General features: G+C 35.4%; 1 protein-coding gene across 7 annotated transcripts in view; it reads left to right on the top strand.

The window, feature by feature from the left end:
• Positions 1 to 13,936, top strand: part of LOC105231003 (proteoglycan Cow) — a 152,501-nt gene that overhangs the window by 95,695 nt on the left and 42,870 nt on the right. For all 7 annotated transcript variants that reach the window (XM_049450570.1, XM_011212072.4, XM_049450569.1 and 4 more), the window contains 2 exons: positions 7,620 to 7,692; positions 12,382 to 12,484. In XM_049450570.1, the coding sequence (XP_049306527.1) occupies positions 7,620 to 7,692; positions 12,382 to 12,484 (176 nt within the window). The remainder of the gene's footprint in view (positions 1 to 7,619; positions 7,693 to 12,381; positions 12,485 to 13,936) is intronic.

Raw genomic sequence — 13,936 nt, 5'->3', positions numbered from 1 at the left:
TAAAATATACAAGATCCCGGTGGCACCACTGCCGCAAATGGAAAACATCCTTCTGCAATCGGCGGATAAAGTGAAATATCTAGGACTCACGCAGTATAGGAAGCTTTCATGGAAGCCGAATATACTTAGCAGAAAGAGCAAAAATGGTATCGATACCTTATGCTTCTACAGAGGCAAATGTAGGGGCCTCTTACCGAAAGTGGTCCCCTGGCACCATTGTTAAGCCCTATATGTACTATGGAGCCTTAATGGGATGAAGGGCTCTAGAAAAGATCAAATTTGCAAACAATACTATCCCAATAAAGCCGAATTTTTTCAAAAATAGTACCGTAAACAGGTCTTTTTGGACACGCTTGATCTTACGAATTTCGATCGCACATTCGTATGTGTGAGAACATTCGTCGAAAACGGCCGGTATTCATCAGATTTGGCGCTGTGTGATTTTTCTTGTTCCCCACACTGAAATTGTCGCACCATGGAACCCGTTTTCAGTCGTTTGAAAGTGAAGGAGCTAAAGACCATCCCAAAAAGTGCTTATTAAAAGTTTTCCGATGACTGGAAAAATCTTTGACAATTCATTTCAATCGAAATTGATATATCATTCTCCCTCAGTCATCATTTTTGAAAATTTGAATTTATCGCGTTATTGCTGTTAACCACCCCGGTGTGGGTTGCCTGTCAGTTGTGATGATGTGTGCGATCAATCAAGTAATTATATTGTAAATATTTGATATTCTCGAACAATAACACTCGATGCGCTCATTTAACAACTTTTGTTGTTGTCACTGATTTGTTTTTGTTGTTATGTTGCAGTGTCATTTATTGGTTTTAATTTAATCAGCAATTAAGTTTTGATTATAACAAATTTATCTGCATAATATCATAATAACAATTTTCCAGAAAATACAAACCGCATAACGGTAAATATGTAGGTAAGTACGTTCGATTGCACGTGTGTGAGCACAAACTTTGGTAGGTTTATTGCATGTGCAATATTGTTAGGTATCTACAATATGTACATATGTATGTATGTATGTTATGTATGCATGTGTACTTATTAAATTTGTCGGAAACCACAATAATTTGCAGTTCGTAATATGTTGAACAAAAGATTTAAAATTGATTTATGTATGTATATATATATATGCATATATATATTTAATATGCCATTACAAATATACTTATTATACTAATATCAAAATTAGCTCTTTGATAAATTTGAAAATAATGATTTTATTGCGAAAAATCGAATAAGTTAATTTGGGAAAACTATTATTAGAATAATCAAATTTTGGTTGGTAAAAAATAATAACTGCAAAATTACTAATAATAATAATAATTAATAAATTATTTGCGGTAAAATATGTGTGACAGAAAGGAGGGCGTAAAGGCTCATAATTAAATATCTAAATTTTAGAAAATTATATCATTTCTTACTTTAATGTTTTAATTGGTTAGTGATAACTAAACGGCCATACATAAAGGATTTTTTATACTAGGATTTTTTATATTATATATAAAGGATTTTTTATATTAGGGATGCTACAAAAGTTGACCGATAGGGACAGCAAACAACACCATATTTTTCCCCGCTCTTTGACATTTCTCTTTATTAAGGTTTGCCATCATGAAAAGATATACGATTAATCAACGAGTCGAAACTATTTAAACTTACTACCGAAACTCAGAGCCAGTGGCCTCAACTTTAAGGGCGCTACGTCCAATTTATGGCCGTCATAATCAACCTATCAGATCAACAATTGAGCGTCAAGTGGACGTGCAAGGGAGACAAAGAAGTTCCCGTAGTGGCGAGAATATTGCTGCCGATAGCGCAATAATTGAGTTGGGAAAACCCAAATCAGTCTCTCACACGCCATTCTCAAACGTAGGGCATCTTTGTGACGTCATTGAGGCGAATTTTGCGAAAAGATCTTAACCTACATCCTTACAAGATCAAATTTACGCAAGAACTGTGCCGCTTGATCACCAGAATCGTCGTAAGTTCGTGAATGAGGCTGAGCAACAACTTGAAAATAATCCGGATTTTCATTGAAAAATCATCTTCAGCGATGAGGCACGTTACTATGAATGGGAATCGCTACCGCTCAATGATAACCGAATATTTTTTACCCGAATTCGACGATATGGACTTGGACAATATGTGGTTCAAGCAGAACGGCGCCAAAAGCCACACAGCGAATATCACAAACGATTGATTGAAAACCGAGTTTGGTGAACGTGTTATCTAAGGAAATGGTCCAGTCAATTAGCCGCCTCGGTTGTGGGATTTGAGGCATTTAGATTATTTCCTTTGGGGTTACGTCAAGTCTATGATCTATGGTAAGAAGCCAGCGAAGATTGATGAGCTTCGTACGGAAATCGAACTTGAAATTGCAGCAGTAACGGCCGATTTATGCTTGAAAATCGTCGAAAGTTGGGTTCAGCGTCTGGAATCGTGCCTGTAGGGGTCATGCAAAAGAAATCGAGTTCCATACATAATGGCATAGAAAATATTTTTACAGGAATAAAGAATTTCATTGAAATACCAAACCGTTTTTGTTTTATTTAAGAAACTTTTGTAGCGCTCAAATTGAAAAACCCGTTGGAAATATTTAAAAAATAAATAGTATGATTTTTTCAATTTTTTCTCAAATCAAGTCGAAACGATACTTAATGATGCTATGTTTTTACTTTTATAAAAAAAAAAATAATAATTTACTGCCAAGACAAAACCAATCCACAGGAGCCTTTTTTTGAGCGATTGTCAAATTGGCCGGGATGCAACGAGAACAAACAAAGAAATGCATAGGCATGCTACTATCTGAAAGTATGTTACATGACGGTCTTGCATTATCAGTTCACCTACGGCATCGATGTTTTCTGGCACAACGGCTATTTTTGGACGACCTTCACGGAATTCGTCCTTGAGCGAGCGTCGGCTACGATTGAATTCGTTGTAACAGTTTTTCACAGTGCTATAGGATGGTGCTTCATAGCCATACAAAGAGTTTAGTTCATCAATGCACTCTTGTCGTGACAACCCACGTCGAAAGTTGTGAAAAATGATCGCACGAAAATGTTCACGAGTTAATTCCATTCTTTGGCCGAGATGAATTTTTTAATTCCCTGTAAATAAAACAATTCACGATTAAATGACAAAACGTTCTGAGTGATGTTATGCTAAAAAATGTCAAACTTTCCAATGGAAATGTCAGATTGCACCTGGCAACACTTAGTGTTGCCTAGTCCAGAAATATATAGTGTTGCCTAGTCCAGAGCAGCCTATGTACACCTAACCCCTTAATAAAATAAAAAGAAATAAACAGGCGGCAACACCATTCTAAAATATTTTTAATTGCATAATTTTTCCACTCATATCGGTTCATTTGCCGGTTAACTACCCAAGAGCGCTACTATAGAAAACTTTTAAGGTTATAAGGACTCCTTAGAACCCAATTGACAATTTTAAGCGAAACACTTGTGTAAGTATAAATGTGCATCCCTTTGTAATGAACAGGCCTCATGAGTTCCACGGTGTGTATTTTCGCAAGGAATCTTACTTAAAGCTGTTTAGTTTGATATTATAGTTGCGCTAGGTAATTACTAGAGAGTGATTGCTGGTTGCTCTTATACTCATAAGTTTGATACGTTTCAGATTCTTCTAACGAAATCAACTGTCGCAGAGCTGTCTCTCAACAACTTAAGTTGATACAACAGACGGACAAAGAGACGGGCATGGTTAAATCTACTCAGCTTGTCACGAGGTTCACTTATACTCGTATATTTATATATACTTTATGCGATCTCCAACGTTTTGTTCTGAATATTATAAAATTCGTGGCAAACTGGCTTCTGCTCAGGGTATAATGAAGTCAATGAATATACCCACAACCTGATTAATAATCAACTTTGGTTTACTTTAACTTATGCCACTTTAACAAAAATAATTAATTGTTGTTCCTAAATTAAATGAAGTACAAATTTAAAAAATTTGCATCGAAAACAAATTTCAGATTAATATAAATGTAAATGTTTCAATTCATTCAAGCTAACTCAACATCAAAATATCAATCATATACCGTTATTAAAATATGTATGTATGGTATGCATTAATTACATTAAAACGCCTTTTGGTGAATTCACGGCGATTTCATCGAAAATTCGAAAATTAATTGGCTTCTCGATTGACAACTTTCAATTAAATTAAAGTAGGTCCAATTAAGTTTTTCACTTCGAGTCCGATGTCAATTATGCGCACTGAACAACAGCAATTATCGCAAAGCTAACAAAATTCCAATATTTGACTTTTTCGATTGTTGTTTTTGTTTTTGCTACGAATGGCTTTTAATTGAGTTTGATGCTTTGTAAAGTGCAGTGACCCCTCCCTGCCTTTCGTCCAACCCGCTGCCGTTGACAAAAATTGAAATAACATTTAGTTAAGTAATGAAGACGGTCATTTAATCTAAAACATTTGAATTTATTTCATTGTTTGAGTTTCGGGTGGCATTTATAAAGCAAGTGCTTCAGCGTTTTATATAAGAAACATGGTGTATTTTTTGAAGCTAGTTACTAGTGGGGGTCTCTCATTCGAGGCTGTTTTCTTCTTTTCATTGGGGGTGTTTTTTTTCGTGGCGAGTCCCTGATGAGGGGGTGTCAGTTTAGCTCGCCTTAAAACGGTTGTTCTTTGGCTACCCAGACGATATTTTGTCGATCATATTTTGGCATCATCTTCCAGCTATTGCTATCATATACTTTTAATGCTGTGGTCAGTATTTATCAATGCCTAATAAGTGAATAATTTTTGTGTATGGTCATGGCAACGCCTCATTTAAAGCAAAAATACTAAAGTAAATATAATATTTCACTGATTTAAACCAATTCTATTGTGTTATAATTTCAACGTACAAACAAAATTCGGACTAAAAGCAAAACCACCTCTTCTTATACACAAAATCGCTTTATTTTGCTCCAACCGACACAAATGGAATAAAATATTGCCACCCTATGAGTAGAATAAAATAAAAGTTTCTCAGACTATTATAAAGGGGTGATCTATTTAAAGGTTTCCTACTTAAAAAAAATACATAGAAACTTCAAATTTAGTGTTTATCATCATTCGAAAGAACATTCTTGGTCATTTATATATTCTGTAAAAAATATCTCTTTCGAACTTTAGCCTCTACTACGTCGCAGATAGGCCATCGGTTTAGTTCAATTTTCGATGACTCGTTCGAGGATTACGACTGGTAAATAGCATTATGAAACGCGTTTTGTTTTGTTCCACATATTTAATCGGAGCGAGATTGTCCGCATTCGCTATTGACTTTACATATCCTTACAAAAAGTCGGTTATTATGGCGCGATAACGGCCGCCATTGACGGTTACGTTCTCATCAGCATCTTTTTTTTAAAAAATAGGGACTGATGATTCCACCGGCCCACAAACCACACCAAACCGTTGTTTTTTTCTGGATGAAATGTCAGTCCTTGAATCTCTGCAGGTTACTCTTCGTCCCAAATGCAATAATACTGAGCCAGAAATGGGTCTCATTGCTGAACAAGATTTGACTCGAAAACGTCGGATCTACTTGGAACTAAGAGTGAAGCGAAGCGATATCGCTTGGGAAGGTCGAGCGGGTTCAGTTCTTGCACAAGCTATATTTTGTACACTTTCAAGTCAAGATCTCGACGTAAAATGCTCCAAGTCGTTCCATACTTCAGTCCGCGTTGCAGCGAATGGCGTCGAAATAACTTTGCACGGTCTTCGTGTACACTCTCAATTTTAGCTGCTATATTCTCTTCACTGCGTACTGTGACGTGGTAAATTTGGTCGAAAACTATCCAATAATGATCGCTGGATCTGGATTGGGTGAACGTGAATTTTCGTAATAAAGTTGAACGATTTGTATACATTGTTCAAGCGTAAGTCTTTCCATAATGAAATGCAAAACAATACAAGCCAAATTCCGAGACAATTCAAGATTTTTAAATTTCCTGAAAAATTATTTATACAGAAATTTAGCTTAGATTTGTGAAGAGCAAAAAAGCAAGTTGCTAAGTAGAATCGATATATAATATTTATAATATTTTTCTCAATGGCCAATGTTGCAATTACTCTTGTACATACTCTTTCAGTACCTAATTGGTAGGTACTTGGTCCTATTCATTATGGTCCTATTCGTTATGAAAAGGTGAAATAGACCTGCCAGTGTGTTTTAAGCCTTCCTGCAGTTGATGACTACAATGCACAAGGCCAGCAATGCAGCCTGTTAATCCAATGAAAATGATTACTTTCCGAACCGCCCCGTAATTATTTAACAGAACTTCACGGACCTTCTCCATTTATCACTAGAGGGCAACCCAAATGTGATTATTGAAATCTAACCATTGGAGTATAGAGTCAGATTTACTTATGTTTAGCTGGTTCAGCATAACGTTATGTTCAAATTCTTTCTGATCTCAACGCTTCATGCAAGCATTATTTAATTACCTCCATTATACCATAATTTTTAATTAATCATATATGTATATATGATAAATATATACATAGTATATCCATAATGCTACAAAAACTCTTAAAAGATCATTAAATTGTAATCAGCAAGCAATTATTTCAAATTACAACCAAACCAAATTACAAATAGTGTAGCACAAGAAATGTATAATGCGACTATATGCGAGTAATAAATGTGCAATACTCAACGCATACACACCATAAATATTATTTAAGAATATTTCCATATATGTACACTCTATATGCACAGCAATCAGAGTAATCAATATTACTTATACGCCTTGTAGGCCTCGCATACATATTTGCGACAGCAAGTGAGTACTCGTGTTATCTTTGCATTAACGGTTTACTCGTGAAGTATGTGGAGTAATTTTCGGCCTCATTGCCATGCCTTTAATAGCGAAGCAGTCATTAAAAAACAATGCATGTCAATATATTTGATATATGTATGGAACGGGTGAACAAAGTAGAGGTACTTTTTTCTACAGTTTTTTTTTTGACAGATCACACGATATTTAGTTTCAAAAAGACGGCGCCACTTCCTACACATCGCAGCAATCAATGGATCAATTGAGAGAATACTTCGCTAAGCAGATAATTTCACGTTTTTGGCCGGTTAATTGGCCACCAAGATCGTGTGATATCACAGCGTTAGATTTTTATCTGTGGGGGTGTATAATTTACCAGTCGAAATACTCGAACGGGTCATAGAAAATTGGACTCAATGGATGGACTATCTGATACGTAGCCGCGGCCAACATTTCAGAAATATAAACTTCAAAAAATAAATACCAAAGAATTTCAATTTGAAGTTTCTTTGTTTTTTTCTTAAAACAAAAATAGGTAACCTCATCACCCTTTGGAGCACCCTTTATGTATAACTTTTTTATAAATAATTAATTTAAACGCCACAGCATGCCGCTTCACAATTCGCCATTTTCTAGGATACAATTTAAAAATTTCTGCGTTGCTTTTTTCTCGCTCGCGCATTAATACACTTGAATTCACATGTGTAATTGAATTTTTATTATATATTTACATTTTATGTGTCTGTATGAGCATATGTGTAACGGTGTGTTTTCTCTTTTACGCCTGTTTCTTGCAGATAAATAAAAACTCGCAAGTGCCCTCGAAGAGCAGCAATGGTGAACGCAAGCGTTGGATTCACGATCCTACAAGTGAGTATGACAGTAACACATATGTATCTACTATATATGTATATAAATGTGTTTTTAAATGCTACATAAATCTGCAAATAAATGTGTGCTGCTGTAAGCGTAAATTTCTCTATTTTTTTTGGGCGCTGTTGCAAACACACACACGCTCGTACGGTCGTAAAGCCAGCAGGTGACCGCGATTTATTGCATACGCCTTCATTTCATTCCCAAAGACATTAAGTGTCGGGCGGCTGAGAGCGGAGGAATCGCTTGAAAAATGCAGCTGATGTGCAGCTGAGGCATGTACATATGTGTGTATGTGTGAGTGTAAATATAAAATATATGCGCGATTCATAAGCTCCATGGTGGATTAAAAAATGCTTAAGCGCTCTATTTGAGTGATGCTGCCACATGTGCATGTATTTCTATATGCTTTTAATGAAATTAACACATGATACTATACGTTGCACTTGGAAAGTAAGAAATATCTTCCCTTTCACTTTTAATAATAATCTTTTTTTTTGCTTCTTCTCGATTGTCGCTTGGACTAACGTTGTTTCAATGGTTTCTATGCTCTTGCCAGTTAGCACCAGTTGATGGTGACTACGATAGCGGGCAAGTTCATCTGCTCACCGCTTATTTAATAGCAGGCCACAATTGCATCGGAAGAACCCTTCACCCCAATTGAAATTGTTTTAAGTTCAATGAAATAATTAAGAAAAGGCATTTAATTCAGCAAAGTTATGTGACTCTGGAGCTGATGGTGCTACGAATTATTCTAAAGTTACTTTTATCGAAAGTTTGTCTCATTTTAAGTCTAATATTATTAGAGTCAATTTTATCTTAGTCTATGACTTAAGGAAGTCAAAAAGTATGACTCCCACCATTTTGGTTTGCTGTTCTTTGGAATATTAGAACCTACGAGGTGTGTTAAGAAAATAACGGGAATTTTAAAACTTCGTAGAATGGAGAACACACCGTCAACAAACTGATTGGACTTTATTAGTGTGGTTTTAGGCCTGGAAAATTAACAACTGAGCAGTTATTCACCATGACCAAATCTTACAAAAAAAATCATGAAAAGAGGAGCGACACACACCACCTCTTTCTCGATTTCAATGCTGCTTTTGACAGCACGAAAAGAGGCTGCCCTTATGCCGCTGTCTGAATTTCGTAACCCCGCAAAGCTAATACGGCTGTGTAAACTGACGTTGAGCAGTAACAAAAGATTCGGGAAGGACCCCTCTAAGCCGTTCGATACTAACGATGTTGCAGACAAGGTGATTACCAAAGGATACAACTGGGATCCAAGGGTCACAAAGGGTCACATAGGTGATTTTCAGATGAATTTTTGTTGGAAAAAACAGAAACCTGTTCTTATTATACCCTGAACAATTTTCCTCGAAGTTTCTAACAACCAGAAGGACTCTATACAATTTGTATAATGGTTGTTCTAAGTAGAGATACTCTTTTCAATAGGCTTTTTTTGACAGATCACGCATGAATGGTGTCAAGCTGTCATGTTATTTTTGTTTAGTATCGTTTAGTATTTTATCATGGAAAGACTTACGCCTGAACAAGGTTTACAAACCGTTCAACTTTATTACGAAAATTCATGATCTGTAAAGAATGTGTTTCGCGCGCTTTGCTCAACTTATGGTCAACATAATTGGCGAGCGTCCTATTCGCAACATCATCACCCATCTTATAATAAGACACAGCATACATTATTGGATAATATTTGACCGAACGAAGACTGTTGAGAGTCGATTCGGCGCCGTTCGCAGCAACTTGGACGGACTTGGCGCATTTTACTCCGAAATCTTAAATTAACAGCATACAAAATACAAGAACTGAAATCGCTCGACCTTCCCAAGCGATATTGCTTCATTTTATGGGCTCTTAAAAAGTTCCAAGAAGATCCGACGTCTTCGAGCCAAAATTTTGTTCAGCGATGAGGCCGACGGCGCACAGTGGCATTTCGGCGGAAAAAATAGGATTTTTCCACTTTCCAATTTCAAAACTTTAATGTTTTTGGTTTGTAAAGAAATATTTGGATAAGAAAAATTCAACAAGGTTTTTTATAAAAAGTGAAATTTTATAGTTAAAAAAACTAACAGAAGTCGACGGAAAGTTATTCAATAAAATCAGATTAAAATTATTGTCCAAATAAAGAATTTTTTTTTGTGTGTAAGTTTATAGCTATGACTTTTCTTTTATTTTTTAGTGAAAATATAGCACCTACTTGTTTATAAAAAAAAGATTTATTGAAATTGGCAAAGGAAGCTAATTTTTATAATTTTTCAAAAATTATACTAAAAAATATCAACTTTTCATTTTTTGATGGAAAAAAACTTTATGTGCTTTGCCTTGCTTAGCCCTCTTACTATAAAAAAATGAAAGTTCCAAGTCTGTACTTTCAATTAAAAACAAAAAAACAACCGCCAATTACCGTCCCTTTTAGTAACATCGATTTTAATTTCAAAAGTCGCTTCCAATATTTCATACAAATGGTCAAAAAGCCAAAAAAATGTAGTATACTTTCAGGCGCTTATGTAAAGGGCAAGGAAATTAATGCATTACACAAGCTCCTTTTTACAATGCTGGATGGTAAAACCGCTCAGATAGTGACACATACTACTGCAGCAGCAGTATGCTACATTTGTATGGCGAAACCTACTGAAATGAACAACTTAGAGTTAGTTTCCATGAAAACAATTAAACCTGAGGCATGTGAATTGGGAATTTCATCCTTACATGCTAGAATCAAGTTTATGGAATGTATTAAATTAAAATACAAAATAAATTGAAAATACAAGCGGCCTTTAAAGATAAAATGCGGTTGCGAGTTGATTTTGTTCAACAAGGTACAGGAACTTCTAACGACGGGAACACGTCAAGGCTTTTTTTTTAAACCCACAAATGGTTGCGGATATTACTGGCGTCAATGAAGAACTTATCAGTCGATTCAGGATAATTCTTCAAATAATTACATGTGGCGAAAAAATTGATAGTGACAAATTTAAATTATATACGTCGGACACTGCGAAACTGTTCGTACAAAATTATAGTTGGTTTTATATACCTGTTACTGTGCACGAAGTACTAATGCATGGTAAGGATATAATGGATGCTGCCGTATTACCAATAGGAATGCTTTCAGAGGAAGCCGAGGAAGCCAGAAACAAAGACTACAGGAAGTATCGATTGATGTTTTCGAGAAAGTGTGATCGAATTTCCACAAATACTGATGTCTTCAACAGACTTCTCATAACTTCGGATCCTTACATAAGTAGCTTAAGGCGTCATTCGAACAAAATTTCCTTAGAACTACATCCCATTGTTAAAGATATGGTGCCTGCATAATATTACAAATAAAAACTAACACAATTTTTCCCCTGTTACATATTCAATTAAAACATTGCATATTATATTGGATTTTTATAAAGATAAAGGTATAAATAACGTCACTTTGCGTTTAAGTTTAATTTTTTTTCATCAGGAGAACTCAATTAAGAAGTGCCCCGAATTTCAAGTCCCTAGGTCCAAAAATAAAAATTTTGGCAATTGCAGTTGTATGGGAGGTGGGTGTGGCAGTGGGCGGTTTTCCAAGATTTTTTCAAAATTTCTTAATTTAGTCCAGAGAAGTGTTTCTGCAAAGTTTCATTGTGGTACGACCACTCCTTCTATTTTTTTCCAAGAAATGTATGGAGCGGTGCCACTGTGCGGCGTAACTTCACTCAAATTGTTTCATGTTTCGGTCCGGTCATTTGGCCACCAAGATCGTGTGATATGATACCGTTACACTTTTTCCTGTGGGGTATGTAAAGTGTAAATTCTATGCGGACAATCCCGCTGCGATTAGGACTTAGAGCAAAGCACCACGCATGTCATTCCCCAGTCACTGGTCAAAATGCTCGAAGGAGTCACCGAAAATTGGACTCAACGGATGGACCATCTGAGACGTAGCCGCAACTACAATTTGAAAGGGATTTTTTTCAAAAAATAAATGCCGGAGAATGCTATTTCGAGTGATAATAAACATTCCTATTAAATTTGAAATTTTTGTGTTTTGTTGGTATCCTTTTCAACCCAATTATCTGCTCATTTGTCAAATCCGCTGATATCGGTCCACTATAGTATATTGTTGTCATATAAACTGATCCATACATATCAGGTTCCTGTCTCCGCAGAAATTTCGATCGGACAACCATAGCATGTAGCTGCCATATAACTAACTGGTCAAAATCAAGATAAAGATATCTTCTTCCATTTTATAGTATAAAACTGTGTAGGTAGTAAATTTTGGATACAACTTATTTAAGCAGTTTTAAAGTTCAACTTTTGCGCATTCGAACTACCCTGTGCTAAATACCACAGCCAACAGCACAGCTAGGTAAGGGACTATTTGCTTTTAATTTGCACGAGGCGGGAAAATAAAATTACTAAAGTTATTTGCCGTTAAAGTCAGAAAAGGTCGTGCGGCTGGCAACCGTTGCACAGGTGATACGACTGCGAGATAATGTAATAAAAACCGCTCATTATAAGGAATTAACATCATTTGTACAGCTCTGCTGGAAATATAGCTTATGCGCACGCACACATTTATATTTATGTCTGTATGTATGCTTGTGTGTATGTATTGTATAACTGCTTATTCACTGTTTGTTATTATTTAACCTTTTTGTTTGCATCTCACCCACTCGACAGGTGACCTCTGCCGGCCGTTAAATTGCAAGAAGCGTGAAATTTGTCTGCTCGAGGATGAGTACAGCGCTGTATGTGTGTCGAAGCGTGACTTACACAAGAACCGGTAAGTGGAGAGTTACTTAAAAAGAGTTATAAAAAGCAAAAATATAATAATGAATAGAGAGGTAAAATTAAAAAAAAAAATTTAAAAAATGTTTAAAAAAAGGTCAGAAGTGAAATTTCTTTGTGTATATATATAGTTAACATCGATTTCATGGCAACGCTATTATCATCGAACATAAGTATTCATCAGATTGGATCACTGTAGCGTATAAAGTGTGATCCACTCCGAGGTTCCCTACTTTTTTAAAGAAAAAACCAAAATAACGTGACAGCTTGACACGACTTAAGCGTGGTCTGTCAAAAAAAGGCTATTGAAAAAAGCACCTCTACTTGGATCACCCGTTAACTGCCACTTATGTTAAAATAATGCACCTGTTAAGGCTATTATAGCTGCGGTGTAGCCATTAAACTTCATTTTTACCAATTTCATTAAATAAAAATGTTAATAGGTGGCAACCCTGGTCAAAAATATTATCCATGTAAACATTTCTTAACTGTTTAAAAAAAGGGTGGACTTTCTAAAAATTTTAAAATTTGGTTAATTATTGTAAATTGTTTTTTTTTAATCTCTGCAACTCTACTTTTATTAAGTTCACTGTAAAATCTGCTTAACATTTTTAGTTCAAACCCTTATTATTGCGTGTTTCACATTTTCTATTTCTGAAATTGAACAATTCGAGAAGGTGGCAACCTTTTTAATTTTTTTAATTTCAACTATTTTCATTATTGTCCTCAGTTTTGGCTTGCTTTCGAATGTTTCGTGAACTATATGAGAATTGTACCGAGAAATTTTCAGAAAATTTAAATAGAAGGTGGCAACCTTCCTCTTAGCTGCAATTTTTCTTCGGCATTCTCTATTCTTCGCCTTAACTTTGTATTTTTTTTTTCTATTTTATATAGTTTTTCAGTATATATTTTTTAAACAGGTGGCAACGTTTCAAAGTTTTTTTTTTGTGTTTTAATCATAATTTGTTTTCGGCCCCTTCTGTTCTACCCTTTCACTTTGAATAATTTTTTTTCCTATTTCATATATTTTTTCACTACACATATTGCGAACAGGTGGCAACTTTTCAACTGTTTTTTTTTTATATCATCCGAGTATCCAAACAAACTCAAAATAATAATCAAGCCCACAATAGAATAGTAGCGCAGTGCTTAACACAAGCGTGACGCGATTTCGTTGCGTAACACAATTTCGTTGCAGTCCAACCTTATCCTTCGCATATAAAGAAGTTTCATTTCTGAAAGCAAAAACTTTATCGCATTAGCATGAAAGAGCACTTACCCACACACCTACAAGATCGCATTAAGTATTTATTTCTTGTTGTTGTACTACTTTGAAGTTTCCACAAATTATCCCACCCACAAATCCGCTTACCAAGCTGGCCTATCATTTTAAAATCCCAATTGGCCTATTCTCTGTTATAAAATTAAGTGCAACATTCAACCCTTC

Source organism: Bactrocera dorsalis, chromosome 2 (assembly GCF_023373825.1).
Source record: "Bactrocera dorsalis isolate Fly_Bdor chromosome 2, ASM2337382v1, whole genome shotgun sequence".
Lineage (NCBI taxonomy): Eukaryota > Metazoa > Arthropoda > Insecta > Diptera > Tephritidae > Bactrocera > Bactrocera dorsalis.
Note: the sequence above shows the minus strand (reverse complement) of the source record. Positions and strands in the feature narration are given on the sequence as shown.